This window comes from Carettochelys insculpta, chromosome 9 (assembly GCF_033958435.1).
Source record: "Carettochelys insculpta isolate YL-2023 chromosome 9, ASM3395843v1, whole genome shotgun sequence".
In the NCBI taxonomy this organism is placed as follows: Eukaryota; Metazoa; Chordata; order Testudines; family Carettochelyidae; genus Carettochelys; species Carettochelys insculpta.
Window position 1 is genome coordinate 46,740,717 of NC_134145.1, and position 24,603 is coordinate 46,765,319.

General features: G+C 40.0%; 1 protein-coding gene across 3 annotated transcripts in view; it reads left to right on the forward strand.

The window, feature by feature from the left end:
* Positions 1 to 24,603, forward strand: part of DENND1B (DENN domain containing 1B) — a 297,081-nt gene that overhangs the window by 198,588 nt on the left and 73,890 nt on the right. For all 3 annotated transcript variants that reach the window (XM_075002439.1, XM_075002440.1, XM_075002441.1), the window contains 3 exons: positions 7,480 to 7,525; positions 14,044 to 14,145; positions 24,325 to 24,450. In XM_075002439.1, the coding sequence (XP_074858540.1) occupies positions 7,480 to 7,525; positions 14,044 to 14,145; positions 24,325 to 24,450 (274 nt within the window). The remainder of the gene's footprint in view (positions 1 to 7,479; positions 7,526 to 14,043; positions 14,146 to 24,324; positions 24,451 to 24,603) is intronic.

Below are 24,603 nucleotides of genomic sequence, written 5' to 3' on the forward strand. Positions count from 1 at the left end.
GTGCCTGTTGTACCGGTTGGCATCGTCCTTTGTCTCTGACTTCAATCCTCCTACACTGGGTGCACAGTCTGACAGCGTCAGCGTGTTTTCATCACAGCACTTGAGCCCAGTGCACCATTGGCAGTATATCCCACCTGTTGTGCCATCTACCATGCCATACCCTTCACCACCACCTCCATGGTTTTTTCATTATTTGCATCTGGAACAGCAGTGGCCTTCTTGGCATGGGCCATCACGGTACCTGCACACTCAGTTGGCACTGTTGGCGATCTTGGAACCATGCCCACCTTCACCACGACTGTCCACAGCACTGTTTCATTTTCAGAAGGGGAAAAGGACTCCCCGCTACATCCTTCTTCCTCACTGGATGTTGTGGTGCTCAGCTTGTCACCCCCCTCAATGGATGATGCTAGGTCTTTCCAAGACCTTTATTGCCAGGTGGCCCAATCATTAGACAAGGACATGCAAGAAGTGTCAGTTAAACAATACTGGCTCTTGGGTACGGTGCATCCCCCATCATCCTCTAGGGTGGCATTGCCCATGGACAAGGCTATCATGGACCCAGCTATGGTGCTGTGGCAAACCCCAGCATTCACCACTCTGACTAGCAAGTGAGCAGACAAAAAGTACTTTGTATTATCCAATGACACTGAATTCTTGTTCACCCATCCACACACCCCAACCCTTTTGGTGATGGATGCAATCTGGAACAAAATGAGGTCATTCTGCTCAATCCCACAAGACAAGGCCAGAAACAAGTGGGACATCATCGTCTGGAAGGTTTATTCCTCTGGCACCCTCCTCCTCCATGTCATGAACTATACAGCTATACTGGCAGACTACGATTTTCAAAAGTATTTCAAACTCCAAGAGTTGGTCCCAGTGCTGCCTGAGCATCAACGCCAAGCATTAACTGGCATCATCAAAGAAGGCCACATGATTGCCAGTGTGGCTGTGGAATCTGCCATAGATGTCGACAACATGGCAGCACAGGTCACTATATCGGTACTTCTTATGCACCACATGTCATGGTTTATTTGCACGGGGGTGCCCAAAGAATGGCAATAGAAGGTAAAAAATCTACTATTTGACTGCCAACATCTGTTTGTGGACAAAAGCAATGCCATGCTTCACTCAGTGAAGGACTCCCAAAACACTTTATGCATGCTTGAAATGTACATGCCTACAGTCAAGCTAGCTCACTACTCATAATACAAGCACCCTCAGAACCAGTTTCAACAGTCCTATCAACAAACTTGCCTGAACCGTGCCAAAAACTGACATCACAGCATCGATGCTCTGACCACACCAGGGCCAGAAACCCTTTGTGCCCCACCCTCAGCCTTCCAAACAGCATTTTGAGGGTGTGATTGAGAGTCTAATCCAGCATTCTCAGCAGGGATCACATATACACAACCAGTTTGCCACCATCTCCACCCATTTCTGCACCATTGCAGTGCCATCACTACAGACAAATGGGTGCTGGAATTGGTGGCACAAGACTACTCCATACCCTTCACTTCTACGCCTCTCTGCCTATCTCTCTACCCCATCCCTCTGCACGGACTCCTGTCATGAAAATCTCCTTGACCAGGAGTTTGAGCACCCTCTTCATTAGGGAATAGTTGAGCCTGTCCCCGAGCAATTCTGGGGCAAGGGGTTTTACTCCACTTACTTCCTCCACTTACTTCCTCACTCAGAAGAAGAGTGGTGGATGGAGACCTGTTTTGTATCTTAGATGGCACAATAAGCACGTCTTTTACAGACAGTTCAGAATGGTGACCCTTGCTACCATTATTCTGGCCCTCTACTAGAGCGGCTGACTCTCAGCTCTTGACCTACAGGATGGATATTTCAATATCACCATCCATCCAGCTCACAAACGCTTCCTCACTTTCACAGTGGGAAGTTCCCACTACCAATATCAGGTCCTCCCATTTGGTGTTTCCACAGCTCCACGAGTGTTTTCCACATAGCAGCGGTGGTGGCCGCTCACCTTCAACGTCAGGGGGTCATTATCTTCCCCTACCTGGATGACTGCTGATAAAGGGACTGTTGCTCCCCAAAGCACAACACATGTTGCACATCACCATGTGCTCCTACTCAGGCTGGGCTTCCATATCGGTTACACAGAAATTTACGCTCCAGCCCACTCAGGCTCTGGAGTTCACGGGAGTGCACATAGACACCATCACCACCACGGCCACCTTGCCTATCTAAAGGTTTCACACTCTGTGCAATCTCATTCAGGCAGGTGCCTATCACCCATCACTACATCACTACAGTGCATTCTGGCCTAGTATTGTTGGGCCATATGGCTGCCACCACTCAGGGGGTCAAGCTAGCCAGGCTTTATATGCACTGCCTCCACTTGTAGCTAGCCTCATGCTATGCGCCAGCCAGGGACCCTCCCTCCAAGACAGTAGCCTCCCTCCACATGTTCTTGCTTCTTTTCAGTGGTGGATGTGCTCGTGGAATGTCCTAGCTGGCATGCCCTTTCATCTACTGCTATTGTTGGTATCTCTCACCATGGATGCCTCTCCCCTTGGTTGGGGGGCGCACCTCCATTCTCACACAGTGCAGGGCAGATGTTTGTTCACCAAACAAATGCTTCATATCAACTTGCTGGATCTCCAAGCAGTCCACTACGCCTGCAAAAAATTCTGGCGGCTTCCAACTGGCAAGTTGGTCAATATTCTTACCAAAAACACCACCTGCACCACCAACTGCCAACGGGGAGTTCATTCCTCGTCTCTAAGTGCAGAAGGCATAAGGCTGTGGACATGGTGCTTTTGGCATCAGGTCAGTCCTGTAGCCACATATATCCCTGTAGTTCTCAACATGAGGGTCGATATTCTCAGCCACTTGTTCACCAATCATCACAAATGGGAGATCAACATGGTTGCCCTGTTCCAACTATGTGGCCACCCTCACATAGACCTATTTGCTGCCAGGACCAACAGGAAGTGCCACCAGTACTCTTCCAGAAAGTTCTTAGGAGACACTCCCTTAGAACATATTACTACTGAATGCATTCCCTCCAATCCCACTGATCCACGAATATTCCTGAAGGTCGGACAAGACCGAATCCTCCTCATCCTAGTAACCCCAGTGTGGCCCAGACAAACTTGGCACCCGTACCTCTTTTGGATGTCAGTAGCAGCTCCTTAATGGATAAGGATCTTCTTTCTCAGGACTTAAGCTGTACTCTGCATCCCAATCCCCTCAAGCTGCATCTCTATGCATGGTTCCTTCATGGCTCCAAAATGTCAAAACCACATGCTCTGAGGGAGTAAAAAGAGTATCCTCATCAACAATAGTTGGGAATCTACATGCAAGTCTTACCTTTATAAATGGCAGCGGTTTTCTCACTGGATGGATGCCTCCTCATACCGCACTTTTGCCCATCCTTTTAAACTACCTGCTGCACCTTTGTGAGTTGGACCTTAGCCTCAGCACTGTCCAGGTACACACCGCCATTTCACATTAATGAACCTATTCGCTTACCTACATTTTTTCTGGCAGCGTGGCACACGTGAGACGTCCGCTGGCCATTGGCCTTCTACAGCGACCATATGAAGCTGGCACAAATCACCCAAGCTTTTCTTATCCTTTGTGAAGCAGTCCAAAGGCTTTCCCATCGCATCCCAATGACTTTTTTACATGGGTTTCCTCCTGTGTTCATGCTTGTTATACACTTCATTGTAGGGAGTGGCTTGATGCTGTCATGGCCCACTGAACCTGGGTCATGTCTTCCACTACAGCCTTTTTCAAGAACTTATGGACATTTGTAAGGCGGCCACATGGTCTTCCAGTAACATGTTTGCTCAGTACTATGTTTTCTTGTCTAGCATCTCATCTTCTATCCAAATGCTCCAAGCTGCATTGTCTACTGTCGTAGTGACTGAGTTCCAACCCACCTCCATTCAGCTGCTACTGCTTTACGGTCGCCAAGGGGACGCTACTCAAAGAAGAGGAGGAAGTGGCTCACCTTGTGCAGTAATGATGCTTCTTCACGATGTGTGCCCCCGTGGGTGCTCCACTTCCCTCCCTCCTTCCCTTGCTTTGGAGCATTCTTCTCTATTTGTCAGGAACAGAAGGAATGGAGGAGGCTGTGCGTACGCACACCAGAGAGCACGAGGAGGCACTTCTGCATATTCATGGCACGGGAAACCACAGCTATGGAAGTATCTCCGCGTGCCAGCAAGAGTACATACCAGCACCCAGGGAGAAGCACTCACAGGGGGATACATCTTGAAGAGCCATCATTACTGCACAAGGTAAGTATCTTCCTTTTCTCTGGAAGTTAGAAGTTGATAAATCCAACTTAAAATTTCTTGAGAAGCAATGTAGGGGGGAAAAAAGCCTTTTTTTTGCCTAAAAATTTTGTAGTAATGCTATGCCATTGGTGTTTGCAGAGGACAAGCCTCTTGTCATTCCACAATAGAATTTAAACTGCAGTAAAACATACAACTTGCCCTTTAATCAGTCTGAAACCAAAGTCTTCCTCCATAACTGAAATGAGATACCACCAGGGTGAGCAGTGTGAAGGTGACTTGTAAAACCCTGAAGATGCACACATGGCATGTAGTGATGAACCACATATACAAATTAGAGTTTTCCTCGGATAGAGTTGCTTGACCTTGTTCCCATAAATATGGGATTTGAAGTACTTAAAAAAATAGAAAATATAATTAGTTACTTGTATTTAAAGGTCAAGGACAGTGAAGCACAAGGCAGTTAAAGTAATTTGTTCATTCAGATCTAGTAGAAAACACATGAGTAATGTCTTATCCACTTAGGAGTTCATGTGGTTGCAGAACAAACAAAAAAGAGTTCCAAATTTTGAAAACCAAATAATTTTCTCCTCTACTTTTCAGCAAGCAATAGGATATGCTTGTATTCAACCTAATAGGTGACCAGATTTCAAGATTATTTTTATTAAAATTAGATTTGGACCTTGATGGGGTGATTGCATTTGAATAAAGATTAATTTTTGTAAAGGAAAACTTCGTGGCAAATAATGTTAGAATAAGAAGGTTTTGTATATGTAAGAAGAAAAAATCTGTTTTACTGAAGCTCCATTAAGACAGAAATGTGATTAGAAAATCCTAGTAACAGTTGCAAAATGTCTTTTTATGAGATTTGATCTTTTCGCTGTTAGGATACACCTATGCCTGTTTTCGTGAGATTATTAAAGTCAGTTTCCAGTTAATTTACATGTTCTTTCGAGCAAAGTGATTATTTTAGGAAATTACCTAGATAAGTTGTTTTTAGTGTCTAAAACTAGATTTTAATATTCCATGACTTTTGTCTGTGATGAACATGCAACAGTCGCATTTGGCTTGTTTATTCAATGCTGAAAGTGGTATATGCTTATTTATTTCAAGTTAAAAACAAGTCATCTTGTATGCAGGGTATGATCTGTGAAACATTTGCTCTGGACCCAAGCTGTATAATAGTGATTAAGAAGAATTTTTATTTTCTGTCCAGTAATTCAGATTTTTTATCATTACCTCATTGTAATCTGGAGTTTGTGTAGCTCTGTGACTGGAGTAGGGCTTCCCTGGTGAGGCTATTTTAAGTGTCACACAGTATCATTGGAAAATATGCTGGGTAATACATTTGACAGAATATGATCAGTTTGGAAAAAAATCGCAACCTTAAATTTTATGATATGCTGATGCAGAAAAGGTGATTATTTGAAGTACATCCCTAGCTTGATTTTTTCAAATATTCTCTAATTACCATGGACAAGTTTTTATTTTTTTATTTTTTTTTTCCCCTCCCCATGTATCTAGGTTAATGTGCTATTATGCTGAACCCCTTTGGTAGTAACCTCACTGTTCAGTGTTTGTATGGTGGTTCTTTGATTTTTTCCAGTTTATGGCTGTGTTTTTACAGATGTATTATTAGTGTAGCTGACTCTAGTAATTTCTCCACAACATTAGTTTTTTCAATATTTTCCCTGATATCAAGCAATGGCTGTAGTCTTATGGAAATTACATTTAAAAATGTTACTAATTAATATCACAGATCATATGCACTCTTTAAATGATGCTCCTCTCTTTTAATTCTCAGTAATAACATTAGTTTAACTTAAACCTTTAAGTCTTAGTATGCATTCAATTTTTATAAGTAGTTTATTTGTGAGACTGAATAAGATAATATTGGAAAAATATCAGAATCAACTTGACTACACACTCCGTACAGAACTCTGAGTTCTAAATCTGCTGGCTTCACCTGAGTTGGATGCAGCATTTTGTGCTCTGCTTTTTGTTGTTTTTCAGCATATAATTTCTTGTCTTAGTTCACCATTGAAACAACAGACTTATGTGGAATGAGAGACTGATATAGTAGAGTTCAATATTATACAATTTTAAAACTCCAAACAACAAAGATGGGTACTGGGATCTGGGGTAACGTAAAGGGCGTAAGACTTGGGTTGCAGCTGCAAAGCATAAAAAACCCAAACTGGCATGACATCTTTATGAAATTTATGATACAATATAGTAATGTAATCATTCCCATTTCACCAGCTAAGAAGAGCACATTGTCCAGAATGGCAGATAAAGTCTCCTTAAATCAGCTTTCCTCCAGCAAATCTCCCTCTTGAGCCAAATTTATGGGCTACATCTACACCAGCGAGTTTTTTGAGATAGATGGTCTTTTTCAAAAAGTCCCACAGTGTCTACACACAAAATATGTTCTTTCAATATTAAATTGGAAGAACACAGCACTTTTTCTGCCATCCCTCTTCTGCTCCTGGATGAGGAAGAGCATCTTTTTCTGAAAGTGTCTTTCAGGAAAAAAAAGTGTTGAGTCACCACTGGGGCCCTTTTTTCCAAAAGAGCAGTCCTCCATGGCACCAGATTTTTCAACTGTGGTGTTTCCTGGCCCATTATTTCGAACGAGCGCCCGGGATGTGGCCACTCTTCGTTGAAAGAGCGGATCGATTTTTTTGATCTACTGTTTTGTGTGTGGTTGCACAAAGGGCTCTTCAGAGCAGATCTTTGGAAGAGATCTTCTTTCAAAGGACCGCTGTAGTGTAGACATAGCAGTGGAGTGTGATCTCCTTCAGCTTAGCTCTACCGCACTTTAAGGTATGGCTGATGAAACTTAATTAGCAGTATTCAGGTTAAGTTCGAGCCAAGTTACAGAGATTTGATTCAGGCTGACTAGGGTGTGTCCAGCCAAACTGCTCATCCAGTCTTACACATCTGATTTTATCTGTGCTAATTCCCATACTTGGGTTCCATGTCTTGAGTTCTAGAGTATCTGTTTTTTTGGAAATTTAAGAACAGAATAGCTTCCTATAGACTAACAGTATGTATGCTCAGTACTGCTTTAAATGGTGTAAAGCAGTACTGTCTGCTTTGTGTAAAGCCTTTCTATTTTGATTTGTAATATCATGATGCTGAGGGTATTGGTGGTATGTATTTCAAGAAAAAATGACATTTTTTATTTTTTTTATTTCAGTGCACCGATGCCATATCTAATTGGAGTTCACTTGAGCTTAATAGAAGTGAGTAGTTTTCAAACTAACCTTTACATTTCATATACTTAGGTATATATGCAAGAAGGAAGAATATTTATAGGGGTATCTTTTTAGCTCATGGGGAAAGGATTGGTGAGCATTTAGTCAATAGTTTTGTTAGGAACATGCATACTATAGAGAATAATTATAATGAAGTTGCTTAGAGAATGATTGCCATTGATAATGAAATGACAGACTTTAGACACTGAAGGCACCATGACAGTAGAAATGTTCTTGGTAAACAAGCTGTGTTTTCAGATGTGCTGTGTGGAAATTCTGGGGAAAGGACGTGATACTGATTTAATCAGGCCACAACCTTATTATTGGAGGTTATTATTATTAGAGTAGAAGACAACATACACAGTCCACATAACCCTACCTTGTTTTATCCTGCAATTAACTGAGGGGAGTGCCTTTACTAGCTCCTCCCTTTTCTACAGCAGATCCATTGCAGGGACCTTTCAATCCCCAACGAGGCTTCAACCAACTCTCCCCAAATCCATTCAGATCCCTCCAAAAAATCCATTGCCAGGATCTTACCAACCACCCACCTCTTAGAGGAGGGAGAAGGAAGACTATAATGATGGAGGTTGGCTCCATGCTGTACCTATCATAGGACTGCCCAGCTACCCTCATATCATACAATTGTTGACCATCTCTCCATTAAGTCCTTTCCCCTAGACCCCCAAGGCATTTATCAGTTACTGTATGCCTTCTTTTGTGGAGTACCTGAACTGTGCACCCACTATACACTTAAATAATGAGTTGTGTCATGTTCTGCATGAAGGGCCACATGAACCTGCTGTGAGGAAGGCAAAAAACATCCCAACTGCACCTGGGGAAGTCTGGTGGGAAGGGAAAAATTCCTTCCCAGCTCCCTCTCCCTCAGTTGGGTGGCAAGTATAATGTGCACAGCAGATATAGACAATAATCTGGTACATTTACCACCCGAATAGGGAGGAAGAATGGATACAGCCAGTCCTGTTCTGTGAATAAGATGGGGGGTGGTCTCAACACCTATCAAAACCCCTCATTCCTGGGTGTTAAGTCACCCACCATGCTGCTCCCTTTAACAGCAGTTTTACATCCCCCCCCCCGCCCAAGCCATCAGCCCCCTCCCCACATCTTCAGATACAGGGTGGTGAATATGCATTTGCTTATACTTAGTTGTCTTTTCTGAATTTTCTTGTACATTATGTTTGATGTATTTGATCTCCTGTGTAAGATCTCCTGTGCCTTAAATATTAAGTCTGTTCTGGTATGGCTATGGTATGAAGAAGTGGGTCTGTCCCACGAAAGCTCATCACCTAATAAATTATTTTGTTAGTCTTTAAAGTGCTACTGGACTACCTTTTTGATTTGTGTAAGATAGAGTATATCTGCCTCACTAGTCTTTAATTAAAGGCTGTCTACGCTATGAGATAAATTCAAATTTAAAGCAGTTAGCTTGATATTACAACATAACGGTCTTCACTGTAAAGTGCAATTAGCTTGGTATAGGGAGCACTAATATCGATACATCATCATTGAAACTGGCTGGATATAGCATCAATTTCGAATTTAAAAGTTTGAATAAAATCTATAGCAGAAGGGCCATGTCTTAAAATCGAACTTATTAGCCTCCAGAGGTGTCCCGTATGTAACCTGCAGTGCCCCAGAGTGCTCTGCTCTGGCTGCTTCCATCTCCGCTGCTCTCCAGGTGTGTAGTAATTAGGTAACAGGAAGACTATGAATTTCAATTCAGGACCAGGAATTGGCTCTGGGGTCATGTTTGTATGAGAGGCTGAAAACTGTTTTTCTTTGCTATTGGCGCTGTGCGCGCATCCACCCATTACAAACAGCTACAACACAGAGTTTGTAGTTTTGTCTCTACCTCTGCTATGTAGGCACTTGGGGTTTTTTCTGTGCTGTTTAGCTTCAGCCCCTGCCCCACTGCACCACATGGCAGCTAGGCTGTTGGAGGGGGAGTCGTGTTTGTATGAGAGACCAAGATACTTCTTCTCAGCTGTTTACATTTGTGCAGGCCCCCTCTCACTCACCCTGCAGGTGCCATGCAGTTGGGATTTTTCCACACCCAGCCACATTATGTGACTAGCCCCCAACCCAATAAAAGGACCTGCCTGCTGTTGAGTGCTGACTATGCTGCCAGGCAGCACCATGTCCTGGCTTGTGCACAGTGAGGGCTAGCAAGGGTGGAAAAGATTGTTGGGGGCTTTCTGTCACTGTGGGGGTAGTCTCCCCCATTGGTGAAGATTTTGGGGGGCTTGCTGCCACCAGGGTGGGGGGAAGTCTTCCCCAGCAACTAAGATTTTTGGGGGCTTGCAGCTGCCCTGGGGGAAGTCTCCCCTGCTGGCTAAGATTTTTGGGCACTTGCAGCCACCCAGGGGGAATCTCCCTCAGTGGCTAAGATTTCAGGGCCTTACAGCCATGCTGGAGAAGTCTCCCACAGTGGCTAAGACTGGCAGGACCCAGCTGCTATCCAGGGCAAGTCTCCCCCGGTGGCTACAAATTGCAGGGCCTAGCTGCTGCCCTGGGGGAATGCCTCCATTGGCCTTCTAACCAACCCCCTTCCCTGTAACCCGCCACAACAGAGACATTGGGGGCTAGCTGTCACTGGGGTGGCGGGGGACATCTCCTCCAGTGGCTACGAATTACAGGGCCTGGCTGCCGCCCAGGCAGAAGAGCTCAAGTGACCCTCGAGCCATGAACCCAACACCCCATCACGCAAAAGCATTTTCAGGGACCATGTCAACTGACCAAATACCAAACCCCGCCCAGAATGGCACTGACATTTAGCAAGCCTCATGTTGGCAATGTCTCTGTAGTGAAGAGGGAAGCCAATTTTTTTCCTAGTCTTTTCTATGGTCTTCCCTGCAACTTTGTACCCCTTCACGAAGGGAAGAGTGGGTGGGGGGCTAGTTGAGAAGTCACAGACTGCTCGAATGTCCCAGGGCACTGAAGCTGTATAATGAATTGGGAAGCCAAAAACCCCTCCCTCACCAAATCTCTTTTTTTCCAAAACCTTTACTATCTATTCTTTCTTCAAGCTTTGCATTGTCCCTATGTCATATTCAGGGATCAGATGTAATCAAGGGAGGGGGACAGTGGGTGGAGGGCCAGTTGAAAGACACACACCTGCTGCTTTTTATAAAATCTTTGATAATTCAGTTACAGCTACAGTTTTAAAAAGCAATTTAGTTATAGAAGCAAGAGATTTCTGTTAATTTGGTGATATTTGTTGATGCTCTACTTTTCCTTCCTTCCACTGGGAAAAATGGACCTTTGCTTACCATGGGAAGGGAATGAGGGCAATGCAATGTGGGAAGATGAAGTCAAATACCCACAACCACTTCCTGGACTTTTTTTCTCATGCTGCATCAGCGAAAATACCCAGAATGCTACAGGGTGAGGGCACTGTGGGATAGGTTCCCACAATGCACTGCTGGAGCAGTTGATGTTTGACAATTGAGTGTGGGAGCAATAAGTCAACTTTGTGGGGAACACATGGGGAGATGAGGACACTCAAATTTGAATTTATGAAATTCAACCTTACGAAATCAATATTAATACATATGAATTTATCGCTTAGTGTAGAGGTAAACTAAGTCGTCCTAATTCACATAGGATATATCTACACTGCCACTGGCCATTGTCAGTTGACACTGGTTTGCAGGTCTTGGTTTGCAAAGCTATCAATTTCCAGTGTAGACACTCGGGTTCAAGTATGGACTCTTGGATCCTTTCACCTCATGGAGTCCAGCCAAAACCTAAGTGTTACACTGCAATTTTATAATCCTGCAAACCCAAGTTAGATGATACAGACCAGTCACAATTGTTTTGTTGCAATGAAGACACATCCTCAGGCTACAATACTCAGTTTAATAACGTGAGAAAGAAAGGCTGAAGAAACTGCTGCTTTTCATCTTGTGTACACAACTGTCCATCCAAAAAAACTATTATAGTTTCTCTTAACTGTTAAAAAAGTAAAAATGGTTCTTTAGGGCTGTTGACATTACAAATGTGCTTAATCTTTTGGCCTCATCTTTTTCCAAAAAATAAAATTTATGATAATGGTATAAGACTCTCGTGGAGTCTGTTGAGCATCTGTGGCCTCTCTGCTCACAAGCCAAACATTCTAAGAGAGTATTGGACTTGATTTTCCAATTACATTTTTTACATTTTTATTCTGCTGAAACCTTGTCTGTAGAAACATTTCATGTTATCAGATGTTCATATACAGGTATAATCATAACTTTAAAGAACAGTATTGTTTTGCTCAAAGACTAAAGGTTACTTTTTTAGAGTGTGGGAGGAAGGAATGAGTTTCCAGGCACTGTACCTGAGCAATCGTTAATGCTTTGGAAAAAGCAGCTCCTCTTATGATGACTTGTAATCATTTGAACATGTCGTTGATCCTGTTTGTATAGTCTGCTTCTTGATTTTCATAGATGGTACTTTGTCATTCTCCCATTCAAAGCTCTCTTTGGTTTAGACTTACAACAACAGATAAATTATAAACAAGAGTAAATGCACAGGGACTATGTTCAGATAGGATTTTTTTCTCCTCCAGCTCTGTCATTGAACACAGCATACCTTTTTGTCCCTGAAAAAGATACATTTGTAATTTGCTTTGATGGTTCCAGACATAGGGTTTTTTTTACTCCTTTTGTCAGGAAGGATCCTATATCTGACAATGCCATTGTGTTGACGATAGCAACATGAAACTTTAGATTCCTCTTTTATTACTCCTCTAAGACAGTAAGTTGTCTGAGGAAGGTCTACTATGCAACTAAAACCATTGTTATTCCTTTGAGACATATTTCTAAGACTGTATAGGCAACACTTCAGCCACCTTTCCTCCAAAAACCAAATCACATAATTCTCACCTTGTGACCACAGCCTCTACAGCTAGTCAAATAGAAAAAGAAATGGGGAGGGTAATTGCTCCTTCATGCTCCCAGCAGGTTGTGGGCCTGATTCCATGCACTTGGTCCAGCCCTTCCACCAAGTCTCTCTCATATTTTACCTTCCCCTCTTGAGTGCGAGAAAAGGAACAGAAACAGATATTGTGGTGGAGAAGACATTCGGGGCCCCCCAAAATATTTCCATTGTGGTGGCACTAGCAATCATTGGCCTATCTGTTCCATCACTCTTGTTGACAAACATCTACATGTTCATCTAATCTGCTTATTGTTGTTTATAAATTTCAGAAAATTATTATACCTACCATTTCTGATTTTAATTTAAAATTATATCTATTTTGTTTGGTATTTAACTAGTGCTGATCCTGCTTGACTTCTTTTACAGTAAGAGTTTTGAGATCATTTGTTCTTCACTTACTTATTCTTGTGTGATGACCTTCTCATGTATGAGCAAAGCAGCAGAAATGTAGCACTTTGTAGGCTAACAAAATGATTTATTCAGTGATGAGCTTTCGTGGGACAGACCCACTGCTTAGCTATACAGTGGGTCTGTCCCACGAAAGCTCATCACCGAATAAATCATTTTGTTAGCCTATAAAGTGCTACATTTCTGCCTCTGTTTTGCTGGACTACAGACTAACCCAGCTACCTGTTAGTTCCCATCTGTAGTTTAACTACTATTCAGCAACTTCTTTTGTTTCAGTGGTAAACAAATTGTAGCTGCTCATCATGCTCTTTGAGTGGCTGGCAGACAATGATATGCTGACATTCTGATGTAAAAGACATCAGACTGATTTAGCATTATGTTCACTCAAATCATCTGTTACGTCTCTATGATAGATTTTATTGGGCAAATCTTCACGTTTTTTTCCCTTATCGTAAGTTTCATTTGTTTGACCTGGATGTGTATAGTATGTCACTGATTACAGTATATTAATTTTACCTTTTATAATTTCCCTAAAATTAAATGGTGATTGTGTATTGGTTTTTTAAACCCAGTTTTGCCACTTGCTCAATCCTCATACTTCTAGGGCTACATAATTCATTCGTGATTTTGAAAACTTTGAAACATATAACGATAGGTACTAGAGTTGTATATCATCAGCCAGTTGTTAACTGGCATCCTTTAAATGCCCACTTGTAGTTTCATTGCACCTTATTTTAACGTTGGGGTCAGAATAAATGAACTGGTTAATATTTAACAGTTTCAGCATGAAGGGTCAAATTGCACTGTCAGTTATATCTGTACAAATACATTTCCAGCTGCAGGCTTACATAGATGTAAATTGAGGGCAGAAATTATCCAGAAAAATATTTGAATAAAATTATGGTTTTATTGTTGAGATGCCACACAGTTATTTCAAAGTGTATGCAATTGTTGCAGTATTGCTGCTTACTGAAGAGGAAAGTACTTTTTAAAACTTCATATAATGATACCCATGACCCAAAACATGAAAATGTTGTCTTCATTTTTTGTAAATTGTTATAATCTTGGTATAATCCTCAGTGAAGCATAGAAACTTGTGTAATTTAGGTGGACACTGTATTAAAATACTAATACCACTTGTATTTTTTCCTTACCAGAGAGTGAAAAATAGATCACTGGAGGATGTGGTCATGTTAAATGTTGACACAAACACCCTAGAAAACCCATTTAACGACCTGAACAACATACCTACTGAAGTGGTAAGTTTGATCAGTATTTCATGTTGTTGTTTTTTTTATTTCCTAGTAGCTTGAATTACTAAGAGTGATTTTGCCTGCTATTGCTAACCTAAATAAAAGGAGTCGAGGAAAAGTATTAGCTGCAGACCCTACATTTAAGATTTTTATTTTATTTTTTGATGGTTGAGGAGATGTTGAATGGAACATCATATTCCTTATTGTAAAAGCTGGATCATAATTATAAAGCTAGCTGCATTCATTAGCCATTGCTGCTTTAAACACAAGTCTCTCTTCATCTCATTTTAATCATTATATTACAAAATAGGCATTTCTGTCTGCCTAGTGGCATGTCTTGCAAAAGAATGAGAGAGTTTTTGAAGGCAAAAGGAAGGGGGCCAATTATCGGCTTCTGCTTCCCTGCCACCTGCCAGCGCTTTTCCTTTTAATTAATGATCTGATGGCACTGGTCAATATAATAAGAAATGCTTGTACAGTTGGGGTCAGAAAATTCAGGCTTTGATCATCTTCAACTTTCTGAAACATTTATTTGTTTTCTCTAAATTATTTCAGTTTTATTTTAATCTCTTCTATCCTGCTGAGGGTCACCAGAATGAAAACCTACACTGTTTGTCATTTGCTTTGGCAGAGAAAAGACTGCTTACTTATAATTCTATTTGTAAATTAAACTGCTAACCCAGTTTGTCATAAAAGACATCTGATCCTTTTGAAATGACAACCGTCTTTTGTCTGTAAAGTATGATAAATTAAGTGCCAGTTCTTTCTGGACTTTGATGTTGCACAGATTCCCCCCCCCCCCCCCCCCGACCCTGCTGTCGAAAATGGAACGTATTCTGTGTTTCATGTTAAATACTCTCAAAAATGCATTACACTTACCTTGCTTTTCTTTAATATAACACTGAAAGGGTACCTTGTCGATACCAATGTGTGTATTTTGAGTTTTAGATATTCAAGATATAATAGTAGTATGCTATTTTAAATGTCTGTCAACAAAAAAAACATATTTTATATAAAGGAGTGAAATCAAATAGTAGCCTGTTTCTAAATCTGCAGTCTTTTTCAAACTTAGTATTTTAACCAAATTTAGGCACTATAGTGACTGATAAGCCCTATCTCTCAGTGGTAACCTGTCTGAATAAACATATAACAGAAAGCAAAATCCCAATATTAACGCTCAGTGGAATATTTTTTAAATATTTTTATATGCTTAGCTTTTTTGAAATAATGATGGCAGAATTTCAACAGATAGTGTCAAACGAAGCTATCTCTAAGCTCTAACAAAATAATTTGATATTGGTTATATGTAATGTAATTGTGGTATATTCTTCAGTCTCTTTATTGTATTTTGTATAAGAATTACAAGTTAGGTCAAAAAATGCCAGTCATTCATTGTTGTGTCAATAATTCTGTCAGATTTTGCATTAAATTAAAAATGTTATTTTGTGGAGGTTAAAATGTATGTCATAAAGTATATATCCTTTGTCACATGATACTTAGATGTGAAATTCAGAATTAAGTATAATCTTCTGTTATATACCAGTGTTGTAAATGGTAATGATTTCAAATTGTAAAGAAGAGTGTACTCTTTGGGAGGAAATCTGTTTTCAAATGTGTTTATCAAAATATTCTGATGAGATAGGATGCATTAAAATAAAATTAGTGAACACAAATACCCATAATTTTACAGGTGTGTTTTCCCGTGTGTGTGTGTGTGTGTGTGTGTGTGTGTAAGTCCTATTGATGTTAATAGGAGTTACCCAAGGCACAGTGTACACAGTGGATTTTTTACGAAATACAGCATTCCATATACAGTATGGAACAAAACAGGGAAACAGTGTTTTTATAGATGTCACTTGCCAGGTTTTATCTGAACATATTTTTCTTGGCAAGTTTTAGTAGGTTACTTTATATTTTGTTTAAATCTCCCCATATCTTTCTGACTTGAGCAGTGGAGCAGTTTTCCTTGTGGAATTAATTTTTAAATTAAAAACACATATGTGTGTGGGTGAGAAGTCCTAAACAAAGGATACAGACAGTATACAAATTTTGGCATATAAAATATCTGGGGAGAACAGTATAAGTGTTACAATATGAATATAAATACCTAATGTATAGTATAAACAATATAGAACAAAATTAGTAGATCAAATTAAAAAGACCACAGCACATAAACTTGCAGGTATAAAACTTATTAATACATATAAATAATCCCACAAACATATAGAGAAGAGTAATAAACTTTTTGATGAAAATATATATGAACAGGAATAGCAATTAAGAGTGTTAAAGCACTAGACATTTCTGAAAGTAGAAAGGAAGCTTTAAGTTTACTATCCCCCTCCAAACACTGGTTTCAGACAGATGAACAAGGCACCATAATAAATTTAACATTTTCAAAGGATATTCTAAAACTGCCACTAGTGTCTAAAAGGAAATTGGATAACAGCTTACTTAATAAATGCTCCTGAAGATAATATGTTTTCAGTGGCAAGACATATAACAATTTTCCAAAGTCTAGTGCTATGACTATTAAAATGTTAATATTTCTTTGGTTGCAAATTAATTTCTTGAAAAATATAATATGAAATCTGAAACAATACTTTTTGATATTGTGTCTAATACATTATAATTAACTGAAATTTAAAGAACCTTTTAAAATCATTCACTTAAGCATTTAAATTATAGTTACAGGCTAGATAAATTTCTGTGCATGTGAACTCTATTATTTTGTCAGATTGACCAGTGGTCTTGACTGTTCAAAGGTCAGTGGTCACAGTTGTCCTGAATTACCAGTCCTTTTTTCATGTAGACCCTCTGCTGTGTTGCATGCTGTAATCTTCTTAATGGCTTCATTCCAATATTCACACATAATATTCTAGATTTATTGACTGTTAGAAATACTACCATGCCAGTAGCAGTTCCGCTATTCCTAAGGTATTTAAAATTGGAAAAATAAATCAATGCAAGACTTTCAGGAATTCTTTGTTTTTCTTGAGGCGGGGAAAAAGCTGCCTTCCTCTCTTCTGACAAGAGCACTTGTTTTCAGATTTCATCATTTCACTATCTGTTTGTCTCATTTCTTGAAAACAAACAAACAAAGTAATAGCTATTTCAGTAAAAGTTAGTTTTCTAATACAATAGTCCCCAATATACTTTTTTTTTCCCTTTAAGGTCTTATACTACAAAGTTTTCAATGGTTAGTTACAACTACAAGCACCTTGAAATTATAATAGTTGGTCCCCATCCATCAGTATCTTACACAGATGTTTAACTTTTTGTCAGGGGGACTACTAGTGTACTTAAAGCTAAGTATGTCCGTAAAGACTTGCAAGTTTTATATCATGTGTTTAATATCATGAACAATTACATTTACCTCAGGATTGGATCTGCTGCTTATCTTGCTGTTTGTCAGTGCTTTGAGAAATAGGAAAAGATTTGTAGAAAATTATGATTTCTTTAATATTTTCTACATTTTCTTAAATAATGGTGCCCAAGTACTAATAACCTATAGAGCAACTGAAAGAAAGACAGCCTGTATGCATTTGGGAACTAAAATGCAGGACAGTGCCTATATGTGTCCTTTTCGTCAAGAATTGTATTTTAAGTATATACAGTAAACGAGTTTAAACATCATAAATCAGCTTTCTATTTAAAGTCACTCCCTAGTTGATAAGTAAACTATGTGATTTATTCAGAAAACTGAGTATTTGCTTTGAATAGTAGTTCCTTAGAGTGTAAGTTATTCCTCAAAGTGCAACAGTGCTGTTGTAAAATAAATTGTGTTTAGTTCCTAACTGTGTAATTGATCACATTAGTTACAATGTGTAGAGACTTCTATAATCATTTGGCATCACAGTAAATTGGTATAATTTTAGAATTTAGAATATTAAATTTAAAATTATTTGAACCCTATTTAATTTTGGAAATACCTACATTTAAGCAGATGCCCAAATTTGTTTAAACATAAGTTGATATTCAGGCCCAAAATGTCTAAAATCAGTGCATAGAAAAACTCTTTTCATTAATATAATGAGCTACATATTCTGAGATTATCTTTCGTTTAAGTAAATTTGCTTTCAAACTGCCCCCCATTTCCATCCTTTAGCCAGTCCTTTCTCACTGCTTATGACTCCTTTCATTCTTACAGTGACTTGATTTAACAAGAATGCTGGTTGAAAAACAAGCAACTCCCAATCATACTTCAGGCTGAACCTCTTAAATCCAGTATTCCCTCATCCAGCAACACTCATGGCCCATCAGGACCATGGATGTTGCAGGACCAGAAAGTCCTGTGGCCGGGGCTGGACTGGCATCTGTGGCATTAGCCAGTGGCCTGGCCAAGGCTGTAGCCTCTGACTTCCCCGCAGCAACACAGGGTGGGGTGGGGGAGCAGTGTATGAAGAGGAACCCCCTGCCTGCCCCAACAGTGCAAGGTTGGAGACCGGAGCCCCTGCCTGCCCTACAGAAGCACACACTTGAAGCTGGAGGTCCCACCTGCCCCACTACAGCACAGGACCATAGCACCCACCGGAGCTTGCTCGCCTTGCCTCTTATACCCACAACCCCTGCCTGTTCCTGGCAAATAGGAGCTGCAAGGATGGCACATGTAGGCTCAGCCTGTCTCGTTGCAAACATTTGAACACTTGCTTTACTTAACAATCATTAATAGGGACTATGCACATATAGAAGTGTTTGCTGGATCAAGGCCTAGATTAGTAGTCTTGTTGATTTCAAAGAGCCCTTTTGCATGAATTTGTCCAATGGGACTAGTGTTTTAGAAACTGCAGGAGTGGAGCCAGTACTCTTCTAATAAGAACCCCAGGGGAATGTTTTCATTTTGAAATCCTCCCAAAATGGTTTTATTGGATTATTAAATATAAATATGTGAAGATAATCATAAATGTTTTCATTTTTCTTATGAAAGACTAATTGTAGTCTTCAGTCACCTTTAGTAAGCAATCAAGGTACAAGTTACATGTGTTTAAATCAATTACAGTTAACCATGATTCCGCTGCATTTTTTAAAGTTTCAGATCTTCAGGGAAGTGCAAAGAATGTTTCCAATATTGTGATGCATTCTTTGCTTACCCCTTTAATGTATCTAGCTTTTACCTTTCAGAATGTACCGGCATTTGTGAAAAAGCTTGCTTCCCCAGCCCCATAGGGTAGGATAGCCTATTAGTTCCAACTTTTCCATATCTTTGCTTTAGCCTTGCTTGCTAGTGTTTAATAGTCAATGAGGCTACGTCCACACAGCAGTCCTGTTCAGAAATAGCAATTTTGAAATGGGGCTGCTTTGCACAAAAAAGTATTACAAAATAGCACTTAGCTATTTCTAAATACATAGCCTAAACACACAGCTTTTATTTCGAATTAGCGCCTATTTTGAAATAATTATTTTGAAATGGATGCTAAGACAATGAATAGCGCTTATTTCAATATAGCTATTCCAAAATAAGCAATATCTCACGTTTTAACAGTGCCTATTTTGAAATAGTTATAATACTTTTTTCAAAATGAACACTATTCCTCCTGCAATGAGGTTTATCAATTTTGAAATAACACACCTGCTATTCTGAATTTTTCTAAATAGCATTTGTGTAGTGTAGATGACAGCAAAGCTATTTCAAAATAATAGCTTTTATCTCAAAATAACTTCTCTGTGAGGCCATAGCTTGAGTGACCTTCTCAAGAGTATCTGAGAATGGTCAAAGCAAGATAAACAGTTTACTTTCGATGTATTTTAAGAGTCCAATCTCTCACTGCTCTAATGGATCACTAGTGTCTCCTGGAAGCAAATTTTACTGTTGTCCCTGCCTTATGTGAATTGCTTGATTCCAGTTTTAGCTTTTGTAGCTTTCTGAGCTCCATAAGAATGCACTGTTGAACATACATGTTTGATTTTGTTGCTGATATTGTATCAATGTACGTTGAAATTTGTTAGTTTTTGTTCAAGCATTTGCGTTACTAATATTGTCACTATCATGTCATCCCATGTGACTCGCATTTCCTCTCCTTGGCTCACCACCACTAGCAAATGATTTTCCTTATGTTTCTCTGTTAACATGCTCCAAGATTTTGCCCCATAGCCAAGTAAATGAAATTGATCCATTCCAAAGAACTTCACAGCATGTATTCCCTCCTTTGTTCACACTTGAGTCATTGCATAAGTACCGAATTATCTTAGTTCAGTCTGGCTTAGTTTCAGATTTCTTCTTTGTTTTAACCACCATTTTCCTTAGCTATGTTCTTTTTTGAAGAACATTGTGCCAGTACCATTCCAGTGACTCAGTATTTATGGGGACAATACTAAAGGAACTCTTATCACTTGAATATGGTCTGTGGGAGGGACCTAGACCACTGAGAAACCATAACTGCCAAGACTAGGAGGTGCACTATGATCTGGTAGAGCTACTCCAGGCCTGTAGCCTAACCCCCTCACCTGTAGCCAAGAGGGAGCTTAAACTACAAAATAATCTTTTGGAGGATACATTTGCCATTATTAGCAGACTCCATGAAAGTTGTTAACACAACTCTTACTGCGAGAGTACAGCATCTATCTTGGAGTTTGTTGACATCCTGTGGTTGTTGCTCATCTGACTTTGATGTGGAGTTCTTCAGTACCAGCGAACTAATACATTTAGAATGCATCCAGAACTGCAGCAGTGGTGATGGTTGTTTTCTGCTCTTTGCTGCTATTATGTAAACCAGATAGATGCTTGGGATGGTGAAGTTCTCCCATACGTATAGCTTGCTAGTTTACTTTTTGCCACACAAAGCTTCGACTATATTGATTGCCTAGTCGACTTCTTTTATTGACTAAACATATAGACTGATTCCCTCCCTCACCAAGCTTTATTTTATTCTATCTATACGCTCACCTCACCTCTACCTTTACAAGCTGCCTTATCTCCCCTTCAACTCACCTCATCTCACTTCCCACAAGCTGCCTTATCTCCCCTCCAACACCTTTTCCTATGCTCACTGCAATATTTTCTCTCCTCTCAACAGAAAACATACCTTCCCCTGGTTTTCAGTCTGTCATTGCTGGCTGTGTTTTGGTTTTGCTTACACAGATGGTTGGGTGGTATAATATCACCATACAGTAAAATTCCTTTAATCTGGCATGTCCAGGCCTCGATAGGTGCCACATTACCAAATTTTCCAAATTATTGGACGTCACCACCTTGCGCCCAGCTGGAGCTCCCCACCCCCACATGTCCCCAGCTTCTTCACCACCCTGTGCTCCTCCCACTTCATAGGGTGACTGACCGTCCCATACTGGGCTGGACGGTCCCGTATTTGGGACACAAAAGAGGTGTCCCTACTTATTTTTAAAAGGGGTAAATTGTCCTGTATTTAGGCTCTTGGGGTCTGAGGGTGGGGCTAGGAGGACCCCAGCTGCCGCTCCCCCAGGCCTCTGGGCAGGGAGCACCCTCAGCTGCCACTTCCCTGGGGCTCTGGGGCCCAGAGCGCCTGCTGCCAGTGCTTCCCCAGGGCTTGGGCCTTGAGCACCCATGGCTGCTGCTTCTCTGAGGCCCAGAGCACCCGCTGCTGCTGATTTCCTGGAGCTTGGGGCCCAGAGCACCTGCTGCCAGTGTTTTCTTGGGGCTCTGGGCCACAGCACACACGGCTGCCACTTCCCCGGTGCACCCACTGTTTTCTCAGGGCTCGAGGTTGATAGGAATAAGGGGATTCTGACGTTTGCAGGGTCCTTTTGAAGAGAACCCCAGTGTAGACAAGCCATGCACAAGCAAAATGCAGCACTTTCGAAGTGCCACAGCTGGCAGCATGCTAAAGAGGTTCTGAAATTCATTTCAGCACCTAATTAGTATTCTTCAATTTGGCCATTAGCATGGCAGTTTCGAAGTTTTTCCAAAGTGTAGACGTAGCTAGTATGAAATAGCATTCTTGTAAATGGTCGTGACTCAAAAACAATTTTTACCCTAAACCAGTTAAATTCGATTGACAAATTGTGTTGTAAGTGGAAATCTCCTAATTCACCATTTGGGAGGTGACATATATTTTGGACTTTGTTTCCAGTTTGTGAAAATCTGCCTGATTTTTATTGTTTGTTTTCTTTTATTGCTTTGGTTAAAAAATGAACCCCTGAGATTGGTCTAAAGTTTTAAAGAGTGAAATTTTCAGTTTAATGAATATCAATTTTATATGGAAACATTCAAGGCATAATATTACAAAATTAAATTGTAACATGCACAATTTTGCTGTCCAAATTTGTCTTGGAATACCAGGAATATTTTTCGCAGCCCTATTTATATTTATGTTTACACAAAAACAGATTATCTTTTTAAGTAGGAAGGGAGGGAACATCTGTCCCTGGCATTTAGGAAATGCTCTACTGGATTTTAAAAAGTGGAAATCTGGTTTTCATTTTTCACAAACCAGGTTTGTTCTCTTATTTTTTCTTCTTCATTTCCCTTGCTCTCCTATTTCAACATTTGAAATATTCCTGTAATTGCTGACACACACTTCTTTTAAAGAAGTTATGCGTCCCCATTCAATTAAATAAGCTTCAGTTTGAAACTACCTAACAAAGAAAGTGAAACCACAAGCATTTATTTTTGCAAACTTGAACTGTGTAATTGTTTCTTTACTGTTAAATGTACTCTTTGTTTTTTCCTTTTGAGGTGTTAGTTAAAAAAAGACGTGTGCATTGGTGCATGCTCTCATTGGGCTAATGGACTAAGATGCTAAACTTCTATCTGAATCTGTTGATCTTGGAACGATCACAGCTGTGGGGAGAATACCTATACAGTAAAGACCTTTCTGCATAGATTATGAAAATCATAACTCGCTATTTTTTTCAAAATTATAGTTATAATTGGACCCAATGGGGGTCTTCCTCTTTGATCAGATCATAGTAACTGTGACTTTACAGAGGAAAATGTCAGTACTGTTAAGGTTTATCACCTGTAGAGCTGGTCTTTCTCTGATGCCATGTTCAGTTCTCATTAGTATTGTTCAAAGTTTAGTTATTAATTAGGTTGACACTTCAATTACAGTCATCATCTATGAGAACAGTCATGACTACTTCCATAAAGAAACAAAAAGACATGCATTTTGCATACACTTATAAAAATGAAACCTGTTTTGGTGATACTTTTGTGCTTATAAGGGTAGCCTAAAAGTTTTGTTTAAAGAAAAAGCCAACTTACATGATGCTTTGAGCAATATTTGGTAACTTATGTATTGTTTTGCTAGACATTATGCGATAAAATTAATATGGAGACACATGTTTGTAATAATTGCAATTGATTTTTTCCTCCAACTCTCTGGTATTCTGAATCTCCAAACAAGGTTATTAAAAGTGCTCTGCATTCCAAGATCTTTCTTGTGTTTTTAACTATTAGAATATTTCCAGAATATATGATCTTGCTCCAAAACTTTTTTAACAAACAAATGTCCTGTTAATCTAATATTACTCTTGCTTTGCAGAGTTGTACCACCAGAACTTGTTTTTTTTACTGCACAAAACAGGATAGCGCTCCTTCAGAAATCAGAAGCTGGAATTAATTATTTTTTTACTGCAGGTGTCTTATCGCTAATAAAAAGGTGTTATCCCCCTCCCTTCTTCATTCTTGCCCTCCCTCTACCCCAAATCAAATGTTTTCTTTCTTAGGACAATTCTAAAAACTCTCACACTACTGAATGTAAACAGACCTTCCCCAGCTAGCAAACAGTAGTGACAACTGCTTCCACAATGCATAAAAAATGATGCATGCTAATAAGTTGGCAACAGAAACCCTAAAATTGAGTGGTAAGTGAGCTTTAAGTGCCCTTAAAAATAACCCTTCACACATAAATGAAAGATGTCCTACTGGTTTCATCTCAGACTGGCAGACACACGTTATGGTTGCAAAAAATCTGTAGAAAGGTGGCTCTCACACAGGTTACTGTAAAATAATTGAAGCTTATTTATGTCAAGAGGCCTTGGGAAAAAAGAGAGCATAAACCAATTTACATTAGCACTTGCCATCATTCCCTGCTTTCATTTCAATTAACAGGTCAGCAGGTGCTCTTTGCAGTTAAAAAGATAAGCTATCAAGGAGGAGGATGAATTTTTGGCTGACCTTAGACATTATAGTTTGCCTGCTGATTGGGTTCATACCTTGCTGTACCAATTTCTGAGGTGTTAATTTAGCTGTTCCTCTCTGTCATGCAGGTCTCAGCCTTGAAAAATAAACTGAAGAAGCAGTCTACAGCTACGGGTGATGGAGTAGCCAGGGCTTTCCTTAGGGCACAAGCAGCATTGTTTGGATCCTACAGAGATGCACTAAGATACAAACCTGTAAGGCTTTTCATAATTTTTGCATTATTTTACTGTGTCACAGTCTTAAGGGTTTCAAAAGACAAAATGCTCTAAATGTTACTTTAACCTTAATAATAAGGTGGTAATCTGGAAATTGGGTACATGTGGGTTCTTTGGCTTTAGCATTTTGAG